The 24,474-nt window shown below is 43.8% G+C and overlaps 1 protein-coding gene across 2 annotated transcripts in view; it reads left to right on the top strand.

The window, feature by feature from the left end:
• The window catches only part of TTC7A (tetratricopeptide repeat domain 7A), a 162,769-nt gene that overhangs the window by 34,742 nt on the left and 103,553 nt on the right, over window positions 1-24,474 (top strand). For both annotated transcript variants that reach the window (XM_068676639.1, XM_068676640.1), the window contains 3 exons: window positions 6,744-6,881; window positions 7,276-7,359; window positions 18,381-18,485. In XM_068676639.1, the coding sequence (XP_068532740.1) occupies window positions 6,744-6,881; window positions 7,276-7,359; window positions 18,381-18,485 (327 nt within the window). The remainder of the gene's footprint in view (window positions 1-6,743; window positions 6,882-7,275; window positions 7,360-18,380; window positions 18,486-24,474) is intronic.

Genomic DNA, 24,474 nt, shown 5'->3' with positions numbered 1-24,474 from the left:
CAGCCTATTTTTAAATGGCTAGTCCTGCTTCTGTCTGTATTTAACTCATCAAGACCAACAGCACTGTCTTCGGGGCGAGCCGAGTATGTGGAGGCTTGCTGCGTGTGCTTTCTCTGCACCGCGGCACTGCTGCTGCTGTCAGAGGCTCTGGGCCTGTTGTGTGGCTGCGAGTAGGCAGGGCAGCTTTGGCAGGACTAATCCTAAACTGCGGTTTTGTTTGTTTTAATAACTGCTCCGAGGAATATTTGCTGAATTGACTCTGCTGCCCCTTAAAATCAGCCAGAAGTTTCTCAGAGCAAGGATTGGAAACTTTCTATGACTTGTGGTGTGTACTTTTGAAGTGAAAGTTCTTTATTTGCACTTATAAACTTTCCCTTTTTGAATCCAAGGTCTAAAACATAACCTAAAATCTTTAGCTCAGCCCTTGGGGATGCTGGCTCTTACAGCGAGGGATCCTGGCTGGTGTGGTCCAGCAAACGTCCCAGGTAGCATGGGTCACCTTGGTGATTCCGTGGTCACTTCACTACTAGTGGAAATGAAGCTCCTTGTGTCCAAAACTAATAAATTCTGTGCCTGTGTAACAAAGATTAGAAATGTCATCCCCATCTTATCTCTGACTTGAATCCCTAAAGGCGATTTGACCTCGCAGAGCCTGAGAGCGCAGAACAGATGGTGAGGGGGGAAGTAAGATACTGGGACTGGCCCTGATCTTTTTACTGGTGAGAGTGAAAACTTGTGGCTTTGAGCATGCCTGTGAGGGAATAAGACTTAGCCTGTTTATTTTTAAACACAGAAATAATTAAAACACATTAACTCTGCAGTTCTAGCTTTATACAGTAATCCTGGCCAGCAATTGGGTTGGTGAAAGAGCAGAAACTCTTGTTGCTTTTACGGTGTGTTTTTTTTTTTTTTGAATGACACAGCTGGACGACTGTCACGAGTGTTTCTTTGAGGGCTAGGGGACTAAGGCAGCCTAAGGAGACAGCTGGGGACAGGATTGCCTGTTCTGTTGGTTCCTGCCAAATCACTGCGCTGTGCTTACACTAACCAGCCTGACACTAACTGGTCTGCAAGGCAAAGCTGTGCATTTGGGACCTGGGAAGATGGATTGCAGGATGTTTCTAGTGGGAAATATACCACCCCTGTGAATTTCCTTGTGAATGAACAGTTCAACTGCAAGCCCCAGAAGATGGGCTAGCCAGCTTTTTCTTCTTTCGCTTTGCAGTAGACAGTCTTATTTCCAAACTTGCAGGGAGGATGTAAATTCTTGGAAGATAACTCTAAATGCAGATTATTGATAGCAGATACGTGACTTTGGTACCCAAGAAAGTACCCATACATAAAGCTGCCTTTGTTGCATTACTTTTTCCCATCTACTTTTTCTCCTCCTTTCCTTCTGGATAGGGAAGCTGGGCTGTTTTGGCCAGGAGTTATGTCTGTCTTGCTTTCAATGGTATTTCCAGAATTAAGTCTGCTACAAGAGTAGGTATTGAAATACACCTGGTGAAGGAGATGACAGTCATATTTTATAACTAAATGCCAGACCAAAAGGAAAAATTGAGAAGAGTATTCATATGTTGTTGGCTGTCCAATGATGATTTGAGTCTCTGATACGCTTTGCAAACTGCCTGTGTGGTGTAGTGGAAAATAGCCAAGAGTTGTTGCTTCTTTGGACTGTAATTCTTTGGCTTTTTGTAATGGGCGTCTTTCTAATTGTGATAAGCCACATTTTGCTTAGAAGAAAGCGTTCACACTGAGGGAAAAGAGGACCAAGAGCAGTATGTAGAACGTTCACTTGTGAGCCAGACCTCTTCAGTAGGTCAGACAGGCACGGATTTGTTTTGGGGACATGACTGGCTGGCTTGCTTTGTGCTTCTGACACTGTTGTGCCTCCTTGATACTTGTAGAAAAGGAGTTGCTTACTCATCCTGAGTGAAATTGCTGCTGACACAGACTGAACTCTTTACTCTGCTGCATTTGTGCTTTGGGTAAGAGAAGTTCAGCCTTCCAGCCCCTTTGTATCCATGGGCTATTTTGCCAGACATCTAGATGAGGCCCTGGGAGCTATTGCCTACCAGAAATGAGACAGATGCCCGACAACTCATACAGGCACTGCGTTTTCATTCTCTGTGCTTCTGCTCTTAAATGGAGCAGGTTGTGGTATTTCTGTAAGAGCAGGCCCAGGAGGGGTTGGTGTATGGTATTTCCTCCTTGTTCCACCTGCTTCCCGTTTTCACAGCAGCCTTGTGGTCAACCTTGAATACTTTCTTTGTGTATGTTGGTGAGGAGAGCCTTCACATGCTGTGTGGAGATAGCACCTCAGGTGGAAATTCAGTAGCCTCTTGATGCGAAAGGATCTGTGGCATGGCAGAGAACGGAGACCCAAGGATGTGGGCTAAGTATTTCCCACCTCTCAGCAGTAGAGGCATCAATTGCACGATTTCCAAGGCTTGTTGTCGATCTTCCACACATAGCATTTGTTTTTCTCCCTTAATGTTAGTATTGAATCACACCAATTACATTATTACAGTACACTGTAAAACATGCTGCTGTTCTGTATAGCTGGGTTGCAGTGGATCTGGCAATTATGTCTCCTTTCAAAAGACACAAGTTGAACATTAGAATGCCCATGAATTAGGGCGCAGGCAGCAGGCACTCATTAAAGATTTTAATTGCTTTCTTTTTCTTCTTTGAAACAAAGCAGGGGGAGCCATGTTTCAAAGTGAGCAATTAAAGGATACTTTATAGCTAATTGCAGTGAGAAGGGGCTGCTATGTGGAATATGCTCCATTGTAATTCATATGATTGCTTGACTTTTATTAAGAAGAACATCTCTGTGTTGTGGTAAAATTTAATTTTCTGCAGCGTAACTGTGTGCGTAATATCTGCTGAAGTAATGGCTCTTTGGATTTGCTGTGGCTCTTTTCCCTTCTGCAGCTCCATGTACTAAACACAGCATAAATAAGCTGTAGTTAGCATGTGAGAGGCATAGCAGTGTCAGCGAGGTACAGCACATCCTCTGTGGCTAGGGGGCTTATCTCAGCTGCAGGTGAGTAGATTGTGTATGTGGACATGAAGACACAAGCTGCCTGTTGCTCAGCAGGATTGTTAGGTAAACTGTTGATGAACATAAAAGCTGGCACAGAAATCAGCATGCTTCAGCACTGGGGCAGCTCGTGGGCACCAGCCTGTGCTGGAGCCGTGGGGGTGCACGCAGCCTGCGGGCATCGTGCCAGGAGGAAGGGCTGAAGGTGCTTGTGGGGCTGTGTGCTGCTCAGCCTGGGCTGACTTCGGGATGTGTTTATGTCCTAAAATAGGGCTGGTGTCATGTCTGAGCCACCTGCCTGCAGAGATGCTTGCGTCTGTAACACATCCCAAAATATGCAAATGCGATGCATCTTTGGGTTGCCCTGTAACTGAGAAATACCCCAAATAAAGAGGGTTTGACTGTATGTTTTCCTCCGTGCAATAATGCAAATTACACTAACTCCTGTTGGTAGCAGGAGTGACCTTCTCCATCCTACACGACAGCCTTGAACAGAGGGTCTCTTCTTCTGATGGCGTGACTCACCATCTCTCTCCATCCCACTTGTGTGCAGTGAGGCACGTCTGTGTTACAATGGGAACAGCTTAAAAGGAAGACTCATACCGGGGGTGCTGGAAGCATATTTGTAGCAGTTTTGATGCTGCTTATAGTGGAGGAGGAGGTAATGCAATGGGACAAAGCAGGAATTGCTGCCTAGGTGCAGCTGTTTGGTCAGCCTTCTGCAAACCTTCTACAAATAGTCCTTTTTCCAGCTGCATTCAGGAAAACTAATGGCCTGAAAGAGCAGAAACGCAGGTGTTGGGATAGGGTTCAGATAATGGCTTAGAATGCATGCAGACTCAAATGGTCACTGAAGTCTGTCTGTACCTTTCGGTAAGTAAAACTTGCTGTTGGACAAAATCAGTATATGCAGCGTTGCACCAACTCTGCAGCTGTTTTGCCTTCATACTTACCTGGGACTGTCAGGATTTCTCATTGCCCCACTGAAGTGTACACAAAGGTAAACAAAGAAAAACTGGCTAATGGTGATCTGGATCACAGCGTCCTTCCTTTTGAGAGTCCCTAGAAACATTCTGGTTTCCCCGAGAGGATTTCAAGTAAGTGATTCACATTTCCCTCCTCTGCCCTCCTGTATGTAACGCTGCAGAAGTAACTGGTACCTTGAGCCTTGGGATGATGATTTGCAGTGCTGTATGAGACACTCTGTGTTCTTGCTACTAGTGTTTGTTATGAGATTTGCATCATCTTGTCTTTTTTTTTTTATGGCTCTGTAGCAATATGAGGGCTCCTTGATTTTTGAGCGACTGGCATTAGCAATTGGAAATAGGGCCAGTAATTACATAACCATAAACCACGCTGTCGGGGTAGAAGTGACTTGATGTATTTGCTCAGTGGCAACTTCCATGTGTGGAAGCAGAGAGTGATGGATTGCAAAGACCTTCCGTGGCTTTGAGATTGAAAGGATTGAGCTAAATAAGCAAGTTTATGACCTTGGAAGGAATATTAGTCATGCCTGTGCATATGTTGTTTGTAACTGCTCTCTGCCTAGGTGAAGTGCGATACGTACAACGTGTTCAGTGTGACTGCAGTTCTCACGTGTAATGTCTCATTCCTGTTTATTGCAGAATTTGGGCATGTTGTTGCATCTAGTACCAACATCTGTTAGGAGACATTAATGGGCACTCTCTAGTTCTGATTAATTTTCTCTGTGTTAATGCAGCAATTTAAAAGCCATAGCTCAGTGCTAGTTGGATACCCAAAAAAAGCATCAGGCTATAGGTGGCTGTAATGGGAGGCTGATCAGACTACAGAGCATGCAGGTGATATCTCATTAGTTATTTTCTACAAACAATTGCTCTAATATAACTCATGGAAAAATCTGCTATTGCTACTGTATATATCTAGGAGGATTCACCTGGCAGTAAGGATCATTCTGGATCTGCTTTAACTTTCTTTTTGAAATAGTAATCTCAGAATCATACTGTATATGTTCTTTTTTTTCATTTTTTACAGCAATTTTGTTGTTTTTTTTTTTGAAGTATTTTTGGGTTAAATCCAAACAGAACTTGAACATTTTCTTTTCCATTTATATTTACTTTGTTTTGCTAATAAAGACAGATAAGCCATGCTTCTGTGCTCTGCTTGCAGGAATTTCTTATTTTCTCACCCTTATTCTCTGATACAATGTATTGTGTGGGCTATCTTTTTAAATCACAAATGATGTCTTCTGTATTTACATAAAAAAAAGAAACCACTTCCCTTGCTCTAAGAGGTGGTGTAAATTTTTGTACGCAATCCAAACACTAGACTGAGTCTGCCCTGTCAGCTTGCCTTTAGCTGCGTTTGCCATTAGCTCTTGGTTGTGATTGGGTTGGTTGGCAGTAATTGTGTTTGCTGTCTCAGCTGTGATGAAGAATGCTTGGAACTGGGTATTGCACAGATAATATCATGATGAAACAGTTGCAGCTTAATCATCCTGAAATATGCGTGGGCTGTAGGAGCTGCATATTCTGGAAATTTTTATTACACTTAATTCCAGTGTTTAACCTTTTTAGGAAAAAAAGCTCCCTGCAATTAAAAAGAAATAGATGGAAGATTATAGTAGTGAGTATTATAAAATAAATTTTGTAGCGTCCCTGCTTTAGAGAGAAAACATCTTGTTTGTTTTTGCCCCAGGTGAAACTGTTTGCAGTCTCCTAATTTTTCTGATCTCTTAGATGTCAGACCTGAATGTCCTACATTGCACCTCGTCCAGCTGAGGAGCCCAGGGCAGTGTATCTGTGCTCAGTGTATGCCGCTGTGCTCAGCAGCATACAGTATTGCCTTTCTTAGAGGTTAGGCAGTCATGTTCAGAAACCAGAGGGAATTTTCTTTTCATTCTGGGTTCAAGATTTCCCTCTTTGTCCTCAGAAAACAGAGGCTGGGATCTTGAGGTAAATCTCAGTCTGTGGGATGTGGTATTTTGCAACATCCTAGCAAGCTGCTAGACTGATCATTTTCTGTCAAAAGTAATGTTTCTTTTAAATGTATCTAAGCTGAGCAATGAACTGATAGATTATGCAAAATTAATACTTACAAAATAAGATATTTTCCAAATAATTATTTGGTATTGCATTGCCCAGGCTTCTAATTGCATTAAATTGATGGCAAATATGATTACTCAGGCAACCTGCTCAAATTAAAAAATAAAAAGTGAGTAGCAAAAAAGAATAAGAGAAACGTATGGTATTGAGAAGAAAACAGTTGCAGGCACAGAGGACAGCTGCTTCCATGGTTGTTATTTTATCACAGTTGCAGCTAATTGAAGTAATAAAGAACGTGGATTAAGGATAGTTTGTATTTTGACGTCTTGGGGAATCTGATCTGTTAGGTCAGTTCCCTAATGTTCTGATTCTGAAAAAAAATCCAGATGAAGTATTCCCAGCAGGTCTGTTCTGTACGTACAGCTGTTTTCTTGAGTTTGCTTTCTGTGGAGAAAAAAAAAAGTAGTCTACTTCTGTATGGAAACACCTTGCTGATCTGGGAATATTTTTAATTTAAAAAACAAAACAACAAAAACAAAATAAATAAAATCTTGAGACGATTGTAAACAATGTACCATGGATGATGGGTAGAGCTTCCTGTGGAGGAGTTGTGTTGTTTTGTTTTGTTTCCTTGCTCTGCTGAGGTCTGATGCTATGTTTGTGTCTGTCCCCAGGCAAACCGGGACGCAGTGATCAGCCGTGCCCCTGACCAGCAGGATGACCGGGCTGTCAGCCTCCGGGATGCTTCTGCAGTCTACGACCTTCTCAGCATCACACTGGGCAGAAGAGGGCAGTATGTCATGCTTTCTGAGGTACCTCTGCCTTCTGGCTCGACTTCCATCTGAAATGTGCAAACAAAACCTGCCTTTCAGTAACTGTTGGCTGTTGGTCAGGGAGGTGAAGCACACTAGCTGGCAATTAGTAGAAACAGCTACAGGCCTGTGGCAGCACAGGTCAGAACTGTTTGAGACTTTAAGCTAATTCATATGTAGGCTCTTGAACAAAGCAGCCCTAATTTAAAGTGGTATCGTATGGTAGCAGGCCCCATTAACTAAGAGGAAGAAAATTGTCATTTAAAAAAAAACACATATTTGCTCCACAGCAAGGCGTCTGCCCTAATTTGCTTACTGAGCCGTGCCAAACAGCAGTATTGACAAAGGATATCAAAAACAATTCCTGACATTTCTTCCGATGTTTATTTTGCAGTGCTTGGAGAGAGCCATGAAGTTTGCATTTGATGAATTTCACCTTTGGTACCAGCTTGCCCTGTCCATGGTGGCTTGTGGAAAGGTAAAGTTCAAACTAAAGGACTCTGAAAGGGCACACTTTCCTCTGGCAGAATGTGTCTCACTTACCATTTTCAGTGTGTGCAGACGTGTTTTGTGGTGGTAGGTCCCACCAGACAACTTATGTAGAAGGACAGTGCTCACATTTGATCTTCATGATGAGGTATTGTGTACTTATCTTCCCATGTAGTGCTTGCTCTTCATTATTAAGGAGAAAACATATTTTGTGTATGGCTGTGGATTGAAAAGTGTTATCTAGCTGTCCATACTATGCAGATTCAACATAAATATGTGTAGCATAAGAAAGATACTGATGTCCCAAACTGTCAGCAATTCTGTGTCTTTGGGCAGTTGACTTAACCTCTCTCTAAGCTGTGATTCTCCATCTGATCCAAGGAAATGTTTGTGCTTTTTCATAGACAGCTTGTGAAGATTTGTATTTTTGAAGTGCTTTAATCTTGGTACAGCAGATAATGTAGAAAAACAAAGGATATGTGAATGCATGCGGTTGTGTTTTAACACCATTTTTTAAAATTAATACAGTATTTGTGAAAGTTCTCAGTAGACCACTGAGATGCCTGAAGTCTAGTTGCAAAAGATAGCTGAGCTTTTCTTTATTAGGCTTAAAAGAGGAGACTTCCCGCAGGAAAAGTAGATGATAAATTTAGCTTGTTCATGGTGGGGATCCCCACCTACATCTTTTAGGAGCTGTGAGCAGATTAAAGCTGTAGCAGACTGCCTACAGCATGGTCCTATATTCTGTGACCGTGGAATGTAGGGGGTCCGAGTAAAATTAGACAGAGATCACCAACCATTTATCATCAGTTAAATGATGACCACTATTGGCCTTTTATGGCTATAACTTGAACTGGAAACTGGCTTTGGGGTGAAAGCTAGAGATGAATAAGCAGTGTTAAGCTTTTGTAAAGAAGTTATCCTCCTGTGGTGTATAAGTGGCAGTAAAGCTCAGATGATGTCTTAAGGCGTTCCTTTATTTTTATGAGCACAAAGCCTTATACAGAAGACTGTTTTTGGGTGCTATATGTTAAGAAAATAGCAGACCAACAAGACAGTCTAGTAAAGATCATCAAGGATGGCTAAGGGCATAGTAAATAGGACTGTGGAAAGACCAGGAAAGAAAAAAAGTTCCCATAATGGTTGGGAATGGGGTTTGAAGAGAAAGAAATGTTCAAGAGCTGTTGCAAAGAAGAAGGGTTTCCTCTTGTCTGTGGTGGGTAGGACAAGACATAATGTCTTCCAGTTGCAGCAACCCAAGTTTATGTTTCCAATTAGGAGGCAAAAAAAAAAAAAAAAAGGATATCAGTATGCTGGAAGAAGACTGCCTGTGGAGATTCGTGTAGAGCTTGCGTCACTGGGGATCTGTGGAACACCACAGACAAATACCAGTCAGCCATGACCATGTTGTAAGGCACTGGAGCTGGACTCGGTGGGACCCAGCAAGCTCTGACTCTGTACTGGGATTCCACAGTTATCTCATAAATCAGCTCGGGCTGTTATAAGCAGAAGGAGACATCAAAACTCTGATAAAGTATATTAGATAAAAGAACAGTGCGGGGCTGGAGGGAAATGTCTAATGGGAGGGAGGCTGACAAATTCCTGTAGGAGTTCAGTACAAGCATTTCAAAATCCAATTCCAGATATGAAAACAATGGCTGGACTCTCAGTTATGTGTAGGGAAACCCGAAGCAGCTGGAAGAATACTTGAACAGTGAGCCTGTTGCCTTGGTGCTAATACCTCGCGCTGGCCTATGTCAGGTGAGGGCTTTGGAAATCGGGCCCAGCTCCCCTTGGCATTCAGCTGGAGTTAGCACGTAGCTGCCCTCCCTGCCTTTGCAAATCCTCCGGATACCTGATCTCTTGATATTCAGGGCAACAATGACCGCATAGGCAGCGATGGGAGGTACAGTAGCTTCCCATAAATTCATTTCACTTGTCCGGAAGGTTTAGTGGCTTTACAGGTTGTGTAACCTGTTTCTTGACAGCAAATCATGATGTAACCCTGGCAAAATCTAGAACTGCTTCCCAGCAGATTAGCCGCTGATGGTTGGCAGTGTATCCAGAGTAACTGGGGTTCGAACTTAAGTTAGAATGGAAGAGAGAAATAGGGCACCATCTTCACCTTCTAACAATTTGTGTGAGAAATCTGTCCTCCTTAAGTGTATATGTATCTCTTCAGCTTCCCCTAGAGGTTACTGTATATTTGGTACTTAAAAATGAGCAACATGAGTATCTATACTCTACAACTGTCCCAACTTTTAAGATCTTCAAGTATGTCATGTATTTGAAATATTTAGAAGGTAAAATGGCCTGATCTCGTCTGTTTTTGTCAAAGCTCTAAATGTTCTGCGCCTTATATGGGGCAGCGAGGATTCCCTTACCCAACAATCCCATCTGTGCAGCATTTCACTTCTAATCCCAAAGTATTCCCTGAGGATTCCTGTCATACACTCTGCAATGCGTCATCTCGCTAATGGGAGATGTGGCATACATTTTTATACTGATAGCAGGACAGCGTTCGTTTAAATGGAAGTGCTCCAGTGCAGCAGGAGGAACTGATGAGAAAAGTGTGTGGTTTGTCTAGACTGCAGATTGCAGAGCATGCTTGAGCTTTTATAGGTAGAAGATCTGTTTTCACCTGTCTCAGTCGCAGCCAATTCCTGATCTCATTTCTTGGTAACGAAATCTTGCATCCTGCGGTGTTACTTCTTCTGCAGTACAGCAAATCATGCTCATAAATCTTGGATATGACAGGAACCCTCTATCAACCCGTAAATGCTAGAAACTTGGTCTTGTTATTTTAAAATATTTTTAGGAATTGCAAACTCTGACCTTCTTAAAGTGCTGTAAAAGCCTGTCATGTCCTCTGTTCTGCGTTGCATTTGATTAGTGTTGCTTTTATTTTGTATATTGATCTCTTTCGGATTAAGTCAGAGTTTAACATAAACTATTTTCTTCCTCTGCCAGCCAAAAAATTGCCAAATGGTGGCTGTCATTTTTCTCAAGTGATCACTCTGAATGTCAAGTCAACCAGCTAGGCTCATTACTGTGTGTATGCTTGAGTTTACACATTATTTTTAAACGGATGTGTCTTAACAAAAATAGGCACACTGCTTCAGAAAGTCCTTAGGGCAAGCAGGGCCTTAGGGATTCATAAAACAGTGAATGAGAAAGCTCAGAGAAGCGTGACCTTCCTATTCTTCTATCCACTTAAAACACCAGAAATAATGGAGTGACAGCAATTTAACTTGTGCTTCTCGGCATCTTGTGTGACGAGAGATGGTGTGGTCTGGTTGTTGTTTTTTATTTGTTTGTTTTTTAACTTATTCTTGGGGATGCATGTGTACTGAATTGTTTGTTTTCTGAATGAGTGGAGGGTGTTTATTTAAATGGTTGAAGTCCATCCTGAAATGTGAAAGACTTTGTAGACAATTTTAGAAGAAATTTAGGTGAAATGCTGGGAAAGCATAGACAGTGGCATTAAGACATGCTATAGGAAGAGAGTAGTGGGAGATGTCCTGTGTCACCGTGTGTCGTTCTGGATAGGCAGGAGAAGTTTACATTGGCCTGGTGCAGAACACCTGTTCTTCTGCACTGGTACAAGAAAACTGGATGCTGAACTCCGCGCAGATGCTTTGAGTTGTTTCTGCTGGTCATCACCTTCACCATTTGGTAGCACGACAGCCAGAGGCTGAGCGGGCACGGCAGCTCCCTGTCTGCCACGCACAGACAGGCTGGAGCCCGAGTGGCAGTGGTGTGCAAGCCGGATGCCATCTGGCAGCGTCCTCGGGCTATGGGATGAGCCACTGCCCTGCTGCCAGGGCGAAATGAGTGCAGTAGGTTGCATCTGCTGGTCTCAAGACTTTGGAAAAGTAGAAGTGACCTGTATTGAGCAGGATTCGAGGGAGGGAAAGGAGCAGATCTTTATTTATGATGTAGGAGACTGTGTGAAGGGTGGCTGGTTGGGGCAGACCGCCTCTGCTGCTGCTTCTCAGCTGAGCAGTTTGCACTGGAAGTGGTGGAGAAGACCAGCACGCAGCAGTCCTGCAGGCTGGGGCAGCTCTGCTGAGGTACCTGCAGGTGGAGGCAAAATGATCACAGCGTCTAGGTGATGTATTGCAGGCACGAGGGATGTGAAATAGGGTCTGCGTGCACTTGCAGGCATTTCCCTGGCCTCAGACCAGTTGGATCAGTTACACGCTCCCTTTTTCAGATCCCTGTCCCCTTCCACACTTCACTGCCCCACATGGGGCCCAGCCTGGGGGCCTCAAAGCATCACCGGAGCTCTTTGGGATTAGAGACTCAGAAGTGCATGGGGTTGGACTCTGGCTTAGGTCAACAGGATCTGCGTCTCGAGTGTCTTTTTACCTGAGATATGGCCGAAGGGAAATATAAACTGATAAACAATGGGCCTTGTACAGGCACGTATAAAGCAAGGCTTATATGGCTCTTCCAACTAACAATCCAAGGAGATGAGATTTGTGTTTAATGACAGTGAGGTGCTGTTTTCCTGAGGGTGGTGAGGGAGGATTTGCCAGAGATGGCTGTGGAATTGTGAATGATGAGGGTACTTGGCCTGCAGGTTCGGGGCACCCCAACAGAGCCAGTCAGCCTGCAGCAGTCTCACATTGCTCATGTCCAGTGGGTAGCTGTAGTTATTAGTGTATTTGGTACACAAAACCATTTTTGTGCTCAAATTTAATATTACTGCTCTATTTTTTTTTTTTACTGTGTTAAAAGCTTTAAGGTTGTTTGTGTTTCCTGACTAGAGGGGTGAGGAGTCGTACAGTCTCCGGCCAGCTGAGGAGGTAATCTGCCCTCACCCCTCACCCCCGTGCTCATTAAGGGGATGAGGAGCAGCAAGATGTGCGTAAGGGAAGGGGTCTGGAGCAGGTGAATGGGCAGTGGGAAGAGACTGGAGCTGGAAGCAGTTGCCTGGAGGCAAGGGCTGTGCTCAGCAGGCCTTGTGCTGGGGTTGCTGATGGAGGTGATGTGTTCCTGGAGGTGCTCAGCTGTCCAGCCACCCTCACCCAGGGTTTGCAGAACACCATCAGCACAGTGCTTGCCTTTAGGACAGCAAATGCTGATCCGGCCCAGCCCCTGCTAGCCTGTGCTGAGGACACCCCAGGGACAGTGGCCAATGTTACTGTATAAATAAGAATGGCTGGCCGTAGGGGGATTTATTCTCTGAGGGTGGTACCTTGCAAAGCCAGGCAGATAAATCTGCTTTCAGCTACACAAAATGCTCCTGTCTCCTTTCAGCCTTCCTGTGTTTGTTCATCTTCAAGGCAAAGAGGAAGAAAGAGTCACGCTTGTCTACCTGAGTGATTTTCTTAATTACGTAACACTTCAGGAGGTGTCTGGTGCTATACAAAGGGAAATAATCCCATCCTCCGTGGCATCTGTCATTCAGCTGCTTTTCTGAGGGAGCAGGCTGCGGCTCTCGCAGAGCCAATCGTGCAGTGTCACTGCGTTCCCCTTGGCTGCTCAGCAGTGGAGATAATGCAGCCCTGCCCAGGGCTGGCGCTGGCAGCGTTTTTAGGGTTTTGAAACCAGCCTCAGACAGACGTGCACTTTGATTTTCAAGCCTTTTGCAAGTTGCTGATACGCGCTGGTCATAGCCAAATAATGTCAGGCTAATGTCTGAGCTGCTCCTATCTGTGTTGCACCCAAAAAAGGAATGCTGCCACTTATTTAAAACAGTGCAGCAAAAGCAGATGTCTGTAATAGCTTCAAGGAGCTTCAAGTTTGACTCAGCCATGCCTGTAATGCCGATATACAGCTTTCCAGAAGGTTAGGAGGAAAGTTATAAATACATTCGATACATAATTCTGCAGCAACAGCAGACGAATTTTATGATTTAGGCTGTTCCTTCTGTTGGTTTCCTTGCAAAAGCTTAGGCTGGTTGCTAAGCAACTGGCATTAAAAAAAAAAAAAGGAACATTTCTTTTTGCATTGCAGGCAGGAACCTTGGGAGCAGCAGAGGCCTCGGCTGGCTCCTTAAATAGCATTGCTGGGGAATGAAAGTTAAAATATTGAACAGTCATTGGGTAAAGATCCTGTTACAAAGGTCAGCCAGCTAGGGGTTATTCCGTAGTTTGGTTTCTTTTGGTGCAAAAGGGAGATGAGAAGGGCGTGTGTGTGCTGTAGATGGTGCTAAAAATGGAAAGCTTCCTGCCTGAGGAGCAGAATACCTGGGTGGGCTGTAGAGCTGCCTTCAGGCTTAACTCTCTTTTCTTGACAGAAAGTGTGAAGGGTGGTGTTTGTCACATTAGCATGGGCAAAGTCATGCTTTTAAATCCCAAAATGTAAGAGGTACTCCTAAAAGCGAGTGTCTGAAGCTGCCTTACTGCAGTGTTCTGATTTGCTAAGCACAGGGTAAAAGACAAGGGGAGCAGCAGTTCCTATGCTGAGAGAAGTGAATGTCTTAAGAGAATAATATCCATGCTGAGGGATTCACAGAAATGTAGAAATTCAGTGAACAGCTAATTCCTGACTTCTCAATTGCTGGCTCCCTCTAATGTCATCTTCCCTTGCTGGTTCAAGGTCACTTACAGCTAAATGGCTGTGAATCCCAGGATACCAGGAATACTTATTCGTGTGTGTTGAAAGATTCCTGCCACACGCACAGACACAATCCCTTTGAGATGGTGCCGCTTTTAAGATCGGGCAGGATGATGCTCGAAGACAGGCAATGCTACTTGGGGAGATTTGTCTGTACTGGACTGGCAGGTGAATTGGGAGGGAGGCTGTCTACCAAGACCACCACCTTGAGGAACGTTTTCCCTCTGGCTGAAAGCAAAAAAAAGTAGAAAGGTTTTTGGAACCTTTGCAAGAGAAGAGCAACTGTGTGTGGTGTGTCAGGTCTGCTTGGCACAATCTACTGTCTAGAAATTCTTCCTTTTACTTACATTTATGGTCTCTTTATCTTCTAAGTGTGAAATGAATTCTCTGCCATCCTCCTTTCCTTGCTCTGCTGTGGTAGGAGAGGAGAGGAAAGAATGATACATATTATTGGAGTGCACTCGAGATTTTGCCATCCATTTAGGTAAATGCACAATGGTGCAAAATCTCTCGAGTCTTTTGGAAAAGTTAAGAAAGAAAACTAACAGTGACCTGTTCCTCATTCTACATGTATACTGGTCATGTGCAAATGTTGTTCAGGAATATGCTTGTGTCATTCATTGTGTAGTTAGCAAATGGGGAAGGAGAGCTATGGTTAGTATTTGGTTAGAAGTTTTTCTTTGTTTTACAGGATTCAAAACCACGACAACTTTAACTACTTAGGGAGAGGTGTCTTCTCCATCTTTCTTCCCAGTAGCTTCTTTGCGATTTCCCACTGCAGGTTGAGAGGTGCTGCCCGTGTATTGAGTGCAGTACACAGAGCCCTTTCAGCCTGTCCTGAAAGCAGCCTTTTGTGAGTGTTGCCCACTGCTTCCCAGCACCTGTCTTTACTGATTTTCTTTTCAGAAATAATTACAGAGCACACTTGTGAACTCAGCAGAAGGAAAATATTGTATGCAAGTAGATTAGGCAAAAAAAAATTAACAGAGAACAGATTCCTTTAAATATTGGACTTAAACATGCAACAGTAGTGCCACGTGCTTCACCTGTCCCTCTTGCAAAAATAACAAAGTTGTTGTATGGAAGATGGAGATGCCCAACTCAGGTAACAGAGGTTCTGTAGTCCTTTACACTTTTTTGTGTGTGCGTTTTGTCCCTTAAGGCCGTGTTTTCACTCTGTATCCTGATTTGAGTTTTGCACCTTGCTTGTCATAACAAAAAGGAGAATTGTCATGAATCTCCTTAAATCTGATGAGGATCCTAAGGCTGAAAACTCAGACCTCCCATTAAAAAAAAGCTGGAACCCCCCACAAGGCAGCTGTTGGCAAGCTTGCCGTGCTTGCTGTTTCTTTAAACTATGTCTTTTCAATGAGTTCCTCTGTTTTAGGGAGACTCACAAGCCTTTTTTCCCAGAGAGAGTCCAAATGAGGCCCAGAGGCAATTTTTTTTTTTTTTTTTTTTCCGAAATCCTTGAGAACTGGTTCCAGTGCAGTTGTTATAATCCAACAATTAGAGATCTAAACAGAAAGAACTTAAACCCTGGCCTGAGATTTGATGTGAGCTGTACTGAAGCTCCAAATTATGAGCAGGAAGCATGCAGTCACTTGGAGTTCAAGCTCTGCTCTTCTCAAATCATGCCTCACCAATAAATCTAATTATTATTGCCTTGCAGTGAGTCTCACAAACAATGCACTTGGCTGCCTGGTCCACCCACGCTAAGTGAAAGAATATGTGCATTTTAATTATCAGATTATTTCAGTGTTACACAAACACTGTTTCATATTAAATATTTTTACAAACCAATGACATCTGTATTCAATACAGGGTGGATGATGTTTGTTCCCTGCCAATTAATGCCTGTAATGAATATCTGTGTCACACCTTGGTATGTATATTTCTCACCAGTGTCCCCTAAACCAAGTAACTGTGGGAGTGAGATGTTATTCTTCCTGTAGTCATTCCTTGGCCACCATTTTCATCTACATATAATTTCTGCTGAGTAAAGTTTTCAAGGTGCAATTTTATAGATCTCTTGAATTTTTAAAATGCAGCTGGGGAGGACGGCTTCATGTTGCCAGGTTTCTAAAACCATTTCTGCTGTACATGTTTAATTGCAAACTTTATAAACTTGCCTAAAGTAACATAACTTCATAGATGTTTTGAGAGCAGCATGGAAGGTATAACTTTGACTTGGTCAATTATTGTTCAGAAGCTCCACAGCACATGCAGTCAAGTGGCTCTACGAAGGAGAGGAATTTGGGCATGGCCACAAGGTGGGTTTCTCTGCTGTGCTGTGTTCAGTAGTGGCTGCTTTGTCCTTGCCCCCCAACAGTCTCGTGGCTGTGGCCCAACTTCGAGCAGGCGTCTCACTGCTCTGACCTGTACTCACACCAGCTGTGATCGCCAGCAGTGTTGCTGCAGCCCCAGGTGCCTCCTGCTCCCTCCTGTGGGGAACAGAATCCCCCCCATCAAAACTCCCCCTGCTTGGGTTTCTCTAGTCTGCAACACGTGTGGGCCAGAACAGAGGGCAGGAAGATGATGTGCCAGGTTAGGACACTTACATGCTTATGCTAGCGCTTAAAGCACGTTGAGTGGTGGCACTGGGAATACCAGCTCCCTGCAGCACAGGCAGCCTTCTGTAAAGGAGGAAAAAGAAGCCATTAAAACCCGAGACATTACTTGTTCTAAACAAATAGGTGTCAAGAAGGTTCATTCAGAGGGATGCGAGTCATCTAGTAACAGCAGAGCGCGGTGATGCGTTTCTTGCTCTGCTCCAGGATTGAATTACCCAAGCCTTTATTTCTGAGTGGGGCAAGGTACAGGTTAAGCTCCCATCTCTGTTCCCAGACAGGCATCTTCCTGGCTTCGGACCAGCAGCTGAATGATGTGTTTGGAATTGTAACATAGCAAAATTTCATTACTTGTATTGATGATATCTGATGCTCCGCATAGGTGGGAGCAGTCTGGAGAATGTAGGGCAAGCTGTTGCTCTTTTGTAGGCTACATTATTTAGGTTACATAGCGGGTAGTCAAGGTTTTCAAGCAGGAGGTTTTGCCTTGTGCTGCTGCGGAGCCTGTGTGTTCTCTTAAAAAGCTCATCTTTGCCTTGTCATGTGCAGGACTGCTGCGCATCGCTTTTTCCCCTTTTTCCAGGCTGCCTTCCAAGCCCATTTTTCTCCAGGCTTTGAATCCTCTAGCAAGAAGTGGACCTTCAGCTCTGCGGAGAGAGGAGGAGGCAGGCTGAGGCAGCCTGCTGCGGCGGGAGGGAGGGGAAGTGCTGATGGCCTGTGGGAGTGTGAAACCGTCCTGCGGGGCTGCCAGCTGCGTGGTGTTGGTGTGTGCTCACAGGAGCTGCGGTGAGGAGGGCCCTCGTGGGCCAGGACCTGAGAGGAATAGTTGTTAGTTAAGCTCTGTGAGCTTATATCGGTGTGTTCACTGCCCTCCTGGGATATAGAGAGGTCGTGGCTGCGCAGCGTGCTGCTGGGGGTGCATACGAGTGAGAGGCCTGCGTGCCTCTCGGCTGGGAGAAATGGGGCTTTGAGGGGCTCTGGGTCGTGTATGAGGAGAGTTGGAAGCTTCAAAGAAACTGGTTCAGGTGGGTTAGGGTGGGCTAGGAAACTGGCAGGGCTGCCCAAGCTTTCCTTGTCACCAGCATCTCACACCAGAGCATTCCTCACTCCCCATTAAACTGCTGAAACGCAGCCGCCATGAATGGCGCTGCTGTAAAAAGCAGTGTTTGTGGAGCACGTGGAATATCCAAAGGGCTGTGTAACGGCTGAGCTTAATGAACACCATTTATTAATGGCAACCTTACACCAGGAAGAGCTCGGTGGGCTTTCTGTCTGCCACGTGCTTCTCAGACCACCCGCTGCACAGCGGGTGCGCAGCTCTGCAGCTGCCTGCCCCACCCTTTGCACGGTGGGATCCCAGTTGGGTTCTTGTACATTCGGACCTGGAGAAAACAAAAAGCAGCCTACAGAACAGATCACTTTAGCTACACAAACCTCTGCCTGACAGGTTTTTTTAGTTGGTCTAAAATGTAACGTACAAAAGGATAAGCTCTTTGTGATCTCCTCTAGCTTACTGGAAGATGGCTGCATGTGAGGGGAACTATATGGCAGAGTTGTTGTGAGTTGAAAGGGTAGAGTTAAAATAACCAGCGTGTCGCTAGCTGAAGAAGACTGTATCTTGTAACGTGCACAGCCAGGGACGGTTCTTCAGCATACTTCTGAGCGTGGGAAGCGTGTGTTTGTGTGCACATGTGTGTCTGTGTGTGTGGAGGTGGGAGTAAAGTTGCTAACTTGTTGCTGACATGATTTTTTTTTGTAATTTCATATCACTGTTTTGTACATTTCACTGAAATACCTTGCTTGGGCTCTTAGCAGAATTGTCTAATCAGCCTTTTTTTTTTTTTCCTGCTCTCTCTCCCCTTCCTCTATCCAGTCAGCATATGCTGTATCAGTGCTCAAAGAGTGTGCTAAACTGCGACCAGCAGATCCCACCGTTCCTCTTCTGGCTGCCAAGGTCTGCATTGGGTCACTGCACTGGGTAAGCAAGCTGATGCAATTTTTATTATGTAATGTATTCAATGCTGCAGTGACAGTACCATAGGGTAGTTGCAGTGAGAAAGGAAATCCCTGCTTAAAATCACACATGCGTGCACGTTTAAAAGAAAATAAAAATCCCAGAAAGAAATACTGCAGTAAGTCACTGAAATGAGCTTTGCTGGCCTGTTATAAAAAGGAGGAGGGGAAACAAACATAATGGTTGTTCTGGGGACTGCCTTTTCAAGTGAGTATCCAGAGTTGAATCTGCCACCCTGGTAACCCCCGAAAGACAAAAGTTAATAAGTTGGTCTGGCCCTTAGATTGCTAGATATTTGAGGTCTGCTGGATGACTCAATCTTTTGTTCTTGAAGTTCCTGTGTCAGTGTTTTCTGTTCTGGATGTGTTAATGTATGCCCCATTCAGAAGCGGAGTGGGAGTGGAAGTCTGTGCCTGTGAAATTCTGATTATCCCAAGGAGAAGAAACATCTGTCAGTCTTTTACTGCTTGGTTTAATTAATTGAATGGCAGCCTGCTGTTTTCACCTGTCCTCACCACGAGGTGTCCCTACAGTCAGTGAAGGATTATAATTGCTAATACCAGTAAAACAAAGATACAAGAAAGGAAAGCATGAAAGAAAATACCAGAAGAATCTGCTCAGGTTTTGGTGACAAGATGTTCTACCTCTTCCCCAGACAATCCCTGTCTGGTAAAAATTGGTATTGAGCTGAACTTAATTGAGTTGTGTCAGTTCAGGGCCTCCGTGAGGGCACCTGGTTATATATGTTTTTGAATGAACTATACTGCTCAAACTGTAATGGTTGAACTCATGTGAGTCAGCAAAAACTAGAAAGCATCTTGTTTGAGGAAAAAATCTTTCAGGTCTGAGGGCCTTGAGGGAATCCTTGCTACCTAACTTACAGAGCAATTTAGTTCTCTTGTATCCTTAGCTCAGTATGTAAATTTTGAGGGCTGAATGTTATTCAGCGACATAAAATATTCACAATGTAAAACAACATTCACAGTAAAGCAAATGCATTTTTCTTCTGATTCTTGGAGATTTTAAAACAGTATGTAAGCTGGACATTGCAGCTGTGCTGAAGACTCATTAACATGTCTGAGGTTTTCAGAGCAAAATCAAGCTGTTATTAGCCTAAAAAAGCAATTATATTGATTTTTTTTTTTTTTCCTCTGTATAGCCTCTGAAGTTAGAGTTGCTTCATGGGCTAAATTCGTGCATTCCTATAGAGCCATACTAGGGGACCGGCAGCCTGACATCTTCCTCTAGCAATTTTGCTGTCTCAGTGCTTGTCAGGAGGAAAAAAAAAGCCAGCAGAACAGACATGAAATTTAAGGGAAATCTTTCTGAGATCAGAGTAGGTTTTACTTAGGAGACAACTTTAATATGGGAGATGAACTTGGGATCTCTGTATTGCAAGTGATTCTTCTACTCTTCTGCCTTCCTGCTCTGTGAACACAGATCCAACAAGGTGGGAAGGAAAGCCAACAAGTGCTAGGAAAGCCAAAGTCCACCTGCAGTTGAGTCTGGTCCCCATTCAGATGGACTTAATCAGCTGGAGAAGTGGGCCAACACTTCTTAGTAAGTTCAACAAAGGGAAATGCAAAGTCCTGCACTTGGGGAGGAATAATCACATACTGGCGTGCCAACTAACTGGAAAGTGGCTTTGCAGAAAAGGACCAGAGGTTGCCCAGAAAGGCTGTGGAATCTCCTTCTCTGGAGATATTCAAAACCTGCCTGGATGCCCCCCTGTGTGATGTGCTCTGGGTAGCCCTGCTTGGCAGGCGAGTTGGCCTGGATGATCTCCAGAAGCCCCTTCCAACCTCAACCATTCTGTGACTTGGGGGTTCTGCTAGACAGGCAGACCAGGAATCAGTAATGTGCCTTTGTGATGAAGACCACCAGCATCTTGGGCTGCATTAGGAAGACAATACTGCTGGCAGGTTGAAGGAAGTGATCCTCCCTTTTATCGAGCCCTGGTGAGACTGCATCTGAAGTCTGGTTTTGGGATCCCCAGTACAGGATGCACGAAGACATACTGGAGTCCAGTGAAAGGCCACAAAAATGACTTCTCACAAAGGGACTGGAGCACTTGCGATGTAAGGAGAAACTGAGAGAGTGGGAGCGTTCCACCTTGAGAATGGGGCTCTGGAGGATCTTATTTATCAAAGTATATAATACGTGATGAGGGGAGAGAGAGTAAAGATAATAGATTCTTCTTAGTGGTACCAAGTGACAGGATGAGTGTTTGGACTACAGGAAATTTGATCTATGCTTTTTTTTTTTTAATTATTTTTACTGTGAAGGTGCTCAGGCAGTGAAACAGGTTGCTCAGAGAGATTGTGGAGTCTCCATACCAGGAGATTCTCAGAACTTAAAAATAGTTTCTGAGGTTCAGTTGTTTAACCCTGCTTTGAGAAGGCGAGTGAATGCACCTTGTAAGACTCTGTGCTAGAATCAAGATCCCTGGGATGATCTGTTTAACAGGAGCAGTGCCTTTTAGAGAAGACGCTCTACCAGACACTGGGTCACGAGTGTTTGTTGAGGTGAAAGGACCAGGTTTCTGTAATGCAAGAATAGAAATGTCAGGCTCCTTCTCTTTCATGTGTTACCCTGGTGTTCATGCAGCTCTCACTAGCGAAGACTAAATTTCAAGTGGTGCCATTGAAATCTGCCAGCTGTGAGGAAAGAGGAGTTGGATGTCCAGTTATGAGCCCAAACTGAAGATGCTGCTATGGCAGGGAATGAGCAAAGGTAGAATTTGTCCTCCTCATTGTTGCCTCTCAACATTTCTTTGGATTCACAGCTGACACATAAAGAATACTTTGCTATAAGGACATTGAGGAAAGGTGAGACTGCAACAATCACATCTCCATCCTCAGGCAGTTTGGTATCTCTAGATTTCTCATATGTGACAAAAGTGTAAAAGCAACAGTCTAACCCTAATAGCAGAAGAAAGAAGGGAGAAGTGAACTGGTTTTAACTATTTCAGAGTTTGTTTTTTTTTCCTCTGTCACTGCTGCTTTTTCATTGCGATTACGTGAAACACTTTTTGGTGTTTTTGCATCAGAACCAGGTTGCAGTCTGAAATGCAAACATAATTTCACAAGATGGTAATCTAGAGTATAGCCTGTGGGTATCTAGAGCATACCCATATGAACTAAAACCAAATAATATTCTTCTCCCCTCTTCCTTTCACTCAGTGGCCTGTGCTATATCCTGATACCAAACCTTAGTGATACCATAGAATAGTTTTAATTAAGGGGAGACAGAGAAAGCTGAGTATCTTTTAAAAGAACTGAAATGATAGGTTTCCACATCTTGTAGTTAAAGGGATGCTTCTGATATTACTGGCAAACTCCTCTGCCTAATAAAGACCTTCCTGCTTAGCAGAGCTGTTTTTCTAAATGTCATCTTTGCAGTAATTATTTGCATTTAAATTACATGGCAATCAAAACAGAATTGAATCATTTAAACTGGAAGTGAACAAGTTGATCAATGCCAGTATAAATAGAAAGAAGGGTAGGCATGGCACTGGAACAGTCTAATGGACAAATATTAACAGTTACAAATACTCAAATGCATCTTGCTTTTCAGAACATATACTTTCCAACTGAAAAATTAATTGTTTTATGTCTGTGTACTTGATTGCTAGGTAGGCAGGAAAAGGATGAAATCAGATCACTGTTTATACAAATGAAACAGCTAATTTATATATTGATATCTCCTGGATCTGCCTATTATGTGCTTTTGGTGCAGTAGTGTATTCAGTTTGTTTATAGTCCATGGACAAGCAGTAGTTTAGTCTTATTTCAGTTACTAGCAATAAAAGAAACCACTAACATCATTTCTGCTGCTGGATAATTGCAGAATGTCATGAGGAACACAGAGCAGTTTCTTTCCTGATTAATCTAATGGTCATTTAACTCATTTTGCCGTCTCTGTACATGGTATCTCCACACACATAAAGAACCAGAAAAAAAAATAATAGCATTGTACCATAGTGATTTACAATGTTGAGAGTGCCCAGATCACATCTAGGAAATAATCTCTCGGTGCAAAACAAATCAAAGCAGAAACGTGTGTGTGTGTGTGTGTTCATACTGGGCCATGCAAATCAATACGTAGCAGAGCCTGATGTGGCAAACAGCTGAATGTCCTCCGCTTCTGTTGTGACAGTATGGCCAGATTATTAGCTGATGTAAATAGGGCCTGCTCCACAGCCATATTACTGGCACCATGCTGGCCTACACCAGCAGATGCTCTGCCCGCTCGGCCACTAGCTTCCAGGCTTTGGCCTGCATTGAGCAGCTGAGTGAAGTAAGGAATATTTTGGTTGCCATTTTCAGAATTACCATTTTTTACAAATTGAAGGAAAAAAAAACAAAAAGCAGACTGAACAGCAAATCCAAACATCATTAGTTCCAAAGCTTATGCCAGTTGTCCTAGAGGACTAGAGAAGCTCCAGCACAGTGTACCTGTACAGACCACGCTTGTCTGGCCAAGATGCAGCTAGACCCATACTTAACAAAGTTCATGACACACAATTTTCAACAAAGTTGGAACTTTTTTAATTGTATTTAGCACATTACACTGGTGTGTTTTAAAGGTCTTTGTAGTGAGCCCAAAATCACTTTTGAGGCACCATGCTGGCTGGCATTGTGCTTTGCCAGGGTTTCAGCACAAGAGTTTAATGAACTTACATGGGGATGATTATAGCCAGGGAACACAAAGGCCATTTTTTGTTTTGCCAGCTGTCCTTTAGCTTTCCAGAAACTGCTATGAAATTTTGAACTACTGAAGTTCATTGTCATTTTAAATTTTCATAGGAAAGTTGCTGTAGCTTAGAGGGGAATGTCCATGCTGCAGTTGTCCTGTCTTGGTCCACTGCCAGTTCAGAATGCCACCTATTAAAAGACTTGCTGCAGTTTCCTCCTTTTAATAGTTATTTTAATAGTACAGTGGTGGTAATTTCACTGTTAATCTAGCTTCCCTAAGACCCTGTTTTGGCAGATGTTCTGGTTTTGGTGTTTTTACAACATCTGCTTGAAGACAAGTGTCAAAAGCTGATGTTCTCCATTTTATGAGCCTTATTTAAAGGCCTTGGAGGTTACTAGGATTCTTTCTTGTGTCTTTTACTCCACTGATTTCAATGGAGGCACATTGAAAACTTGATAAATACACATGGAGACAGATGAATTATAGTCCTAGGATAGGCTTGAATCTTCAAGGACTCTGGTCCAAGAGTAAGAAGACATGAGGCATATTTTTACTATTTTTAGTGACACACAATTGATATCACAGAAATAAGACGGTAGTGGTAAACTTGTGTGCTGTCACGTGGTGTCTGTTATCAGCTAGTATGAACTTCAGGAGGGACTTCATCCCATGGCAAAAACCGCTCTGCAAGGTAGCGCTGTACCTCACAACCACTTCCCTCACTCGGTTTGACTTACAGATCCTAGTGTGGGGAGGTGGAGATCACGCTATCAGTCAGGGTAAAGGGAGAAGAGAGCAGGGTCAGGCCAGGCCAGACCATGCACGGAGTCTTAAAGAGTGTAAGATGTCCCATGAGGTCAATACATGATGGGGGGGGGAGGTTGGCAGGATGAAGATTTAGAGCTGCATACTTCTGAGGTAACGGCTTATCATTCATTACTTTCACAGACCACTTAATCCGAGAGCGCTTCTCTCTCCTTCTGTCTGTTGTTGACCCTGTCACTGCAGATGATAAATGATGTGCATGTGCTCGTACCCAGTCACCTAGGAGCCCTGGAGTTGCGTGGCAGTGCTTAGGTTTTTACTGTGGTATGAATAACATTGAGAGATCAAATCTAGTCCCATTATCCGAGTTATTCCACCTGCTAAGCAGGCTCTCCGAAGGACTGACATCGCTGTGAGCCAGAGGCTACTGAGGAAGCAGGGAACTGTAAGAAGCTGCTAGAGATTTCCTCCATCTCCTGAAACAGATTCT

The sequence above is a fragment of the Anas acuta genome, chromosome 3 (genome assembly GCF_963932015.1).
Source record: "Anas acuta chromosome 3, bAnaAcu1.1, whole genome shotgun sequence".
Classification (NCBI taxonomy): Eukaryota; Metazoa; Chordata; class Aves; order Anseriformes; family Anatidae; genus Anas; species Anas acuta.
This window is presented reverse-complemented; position numbering and strand designations above follow the sequence as displayed.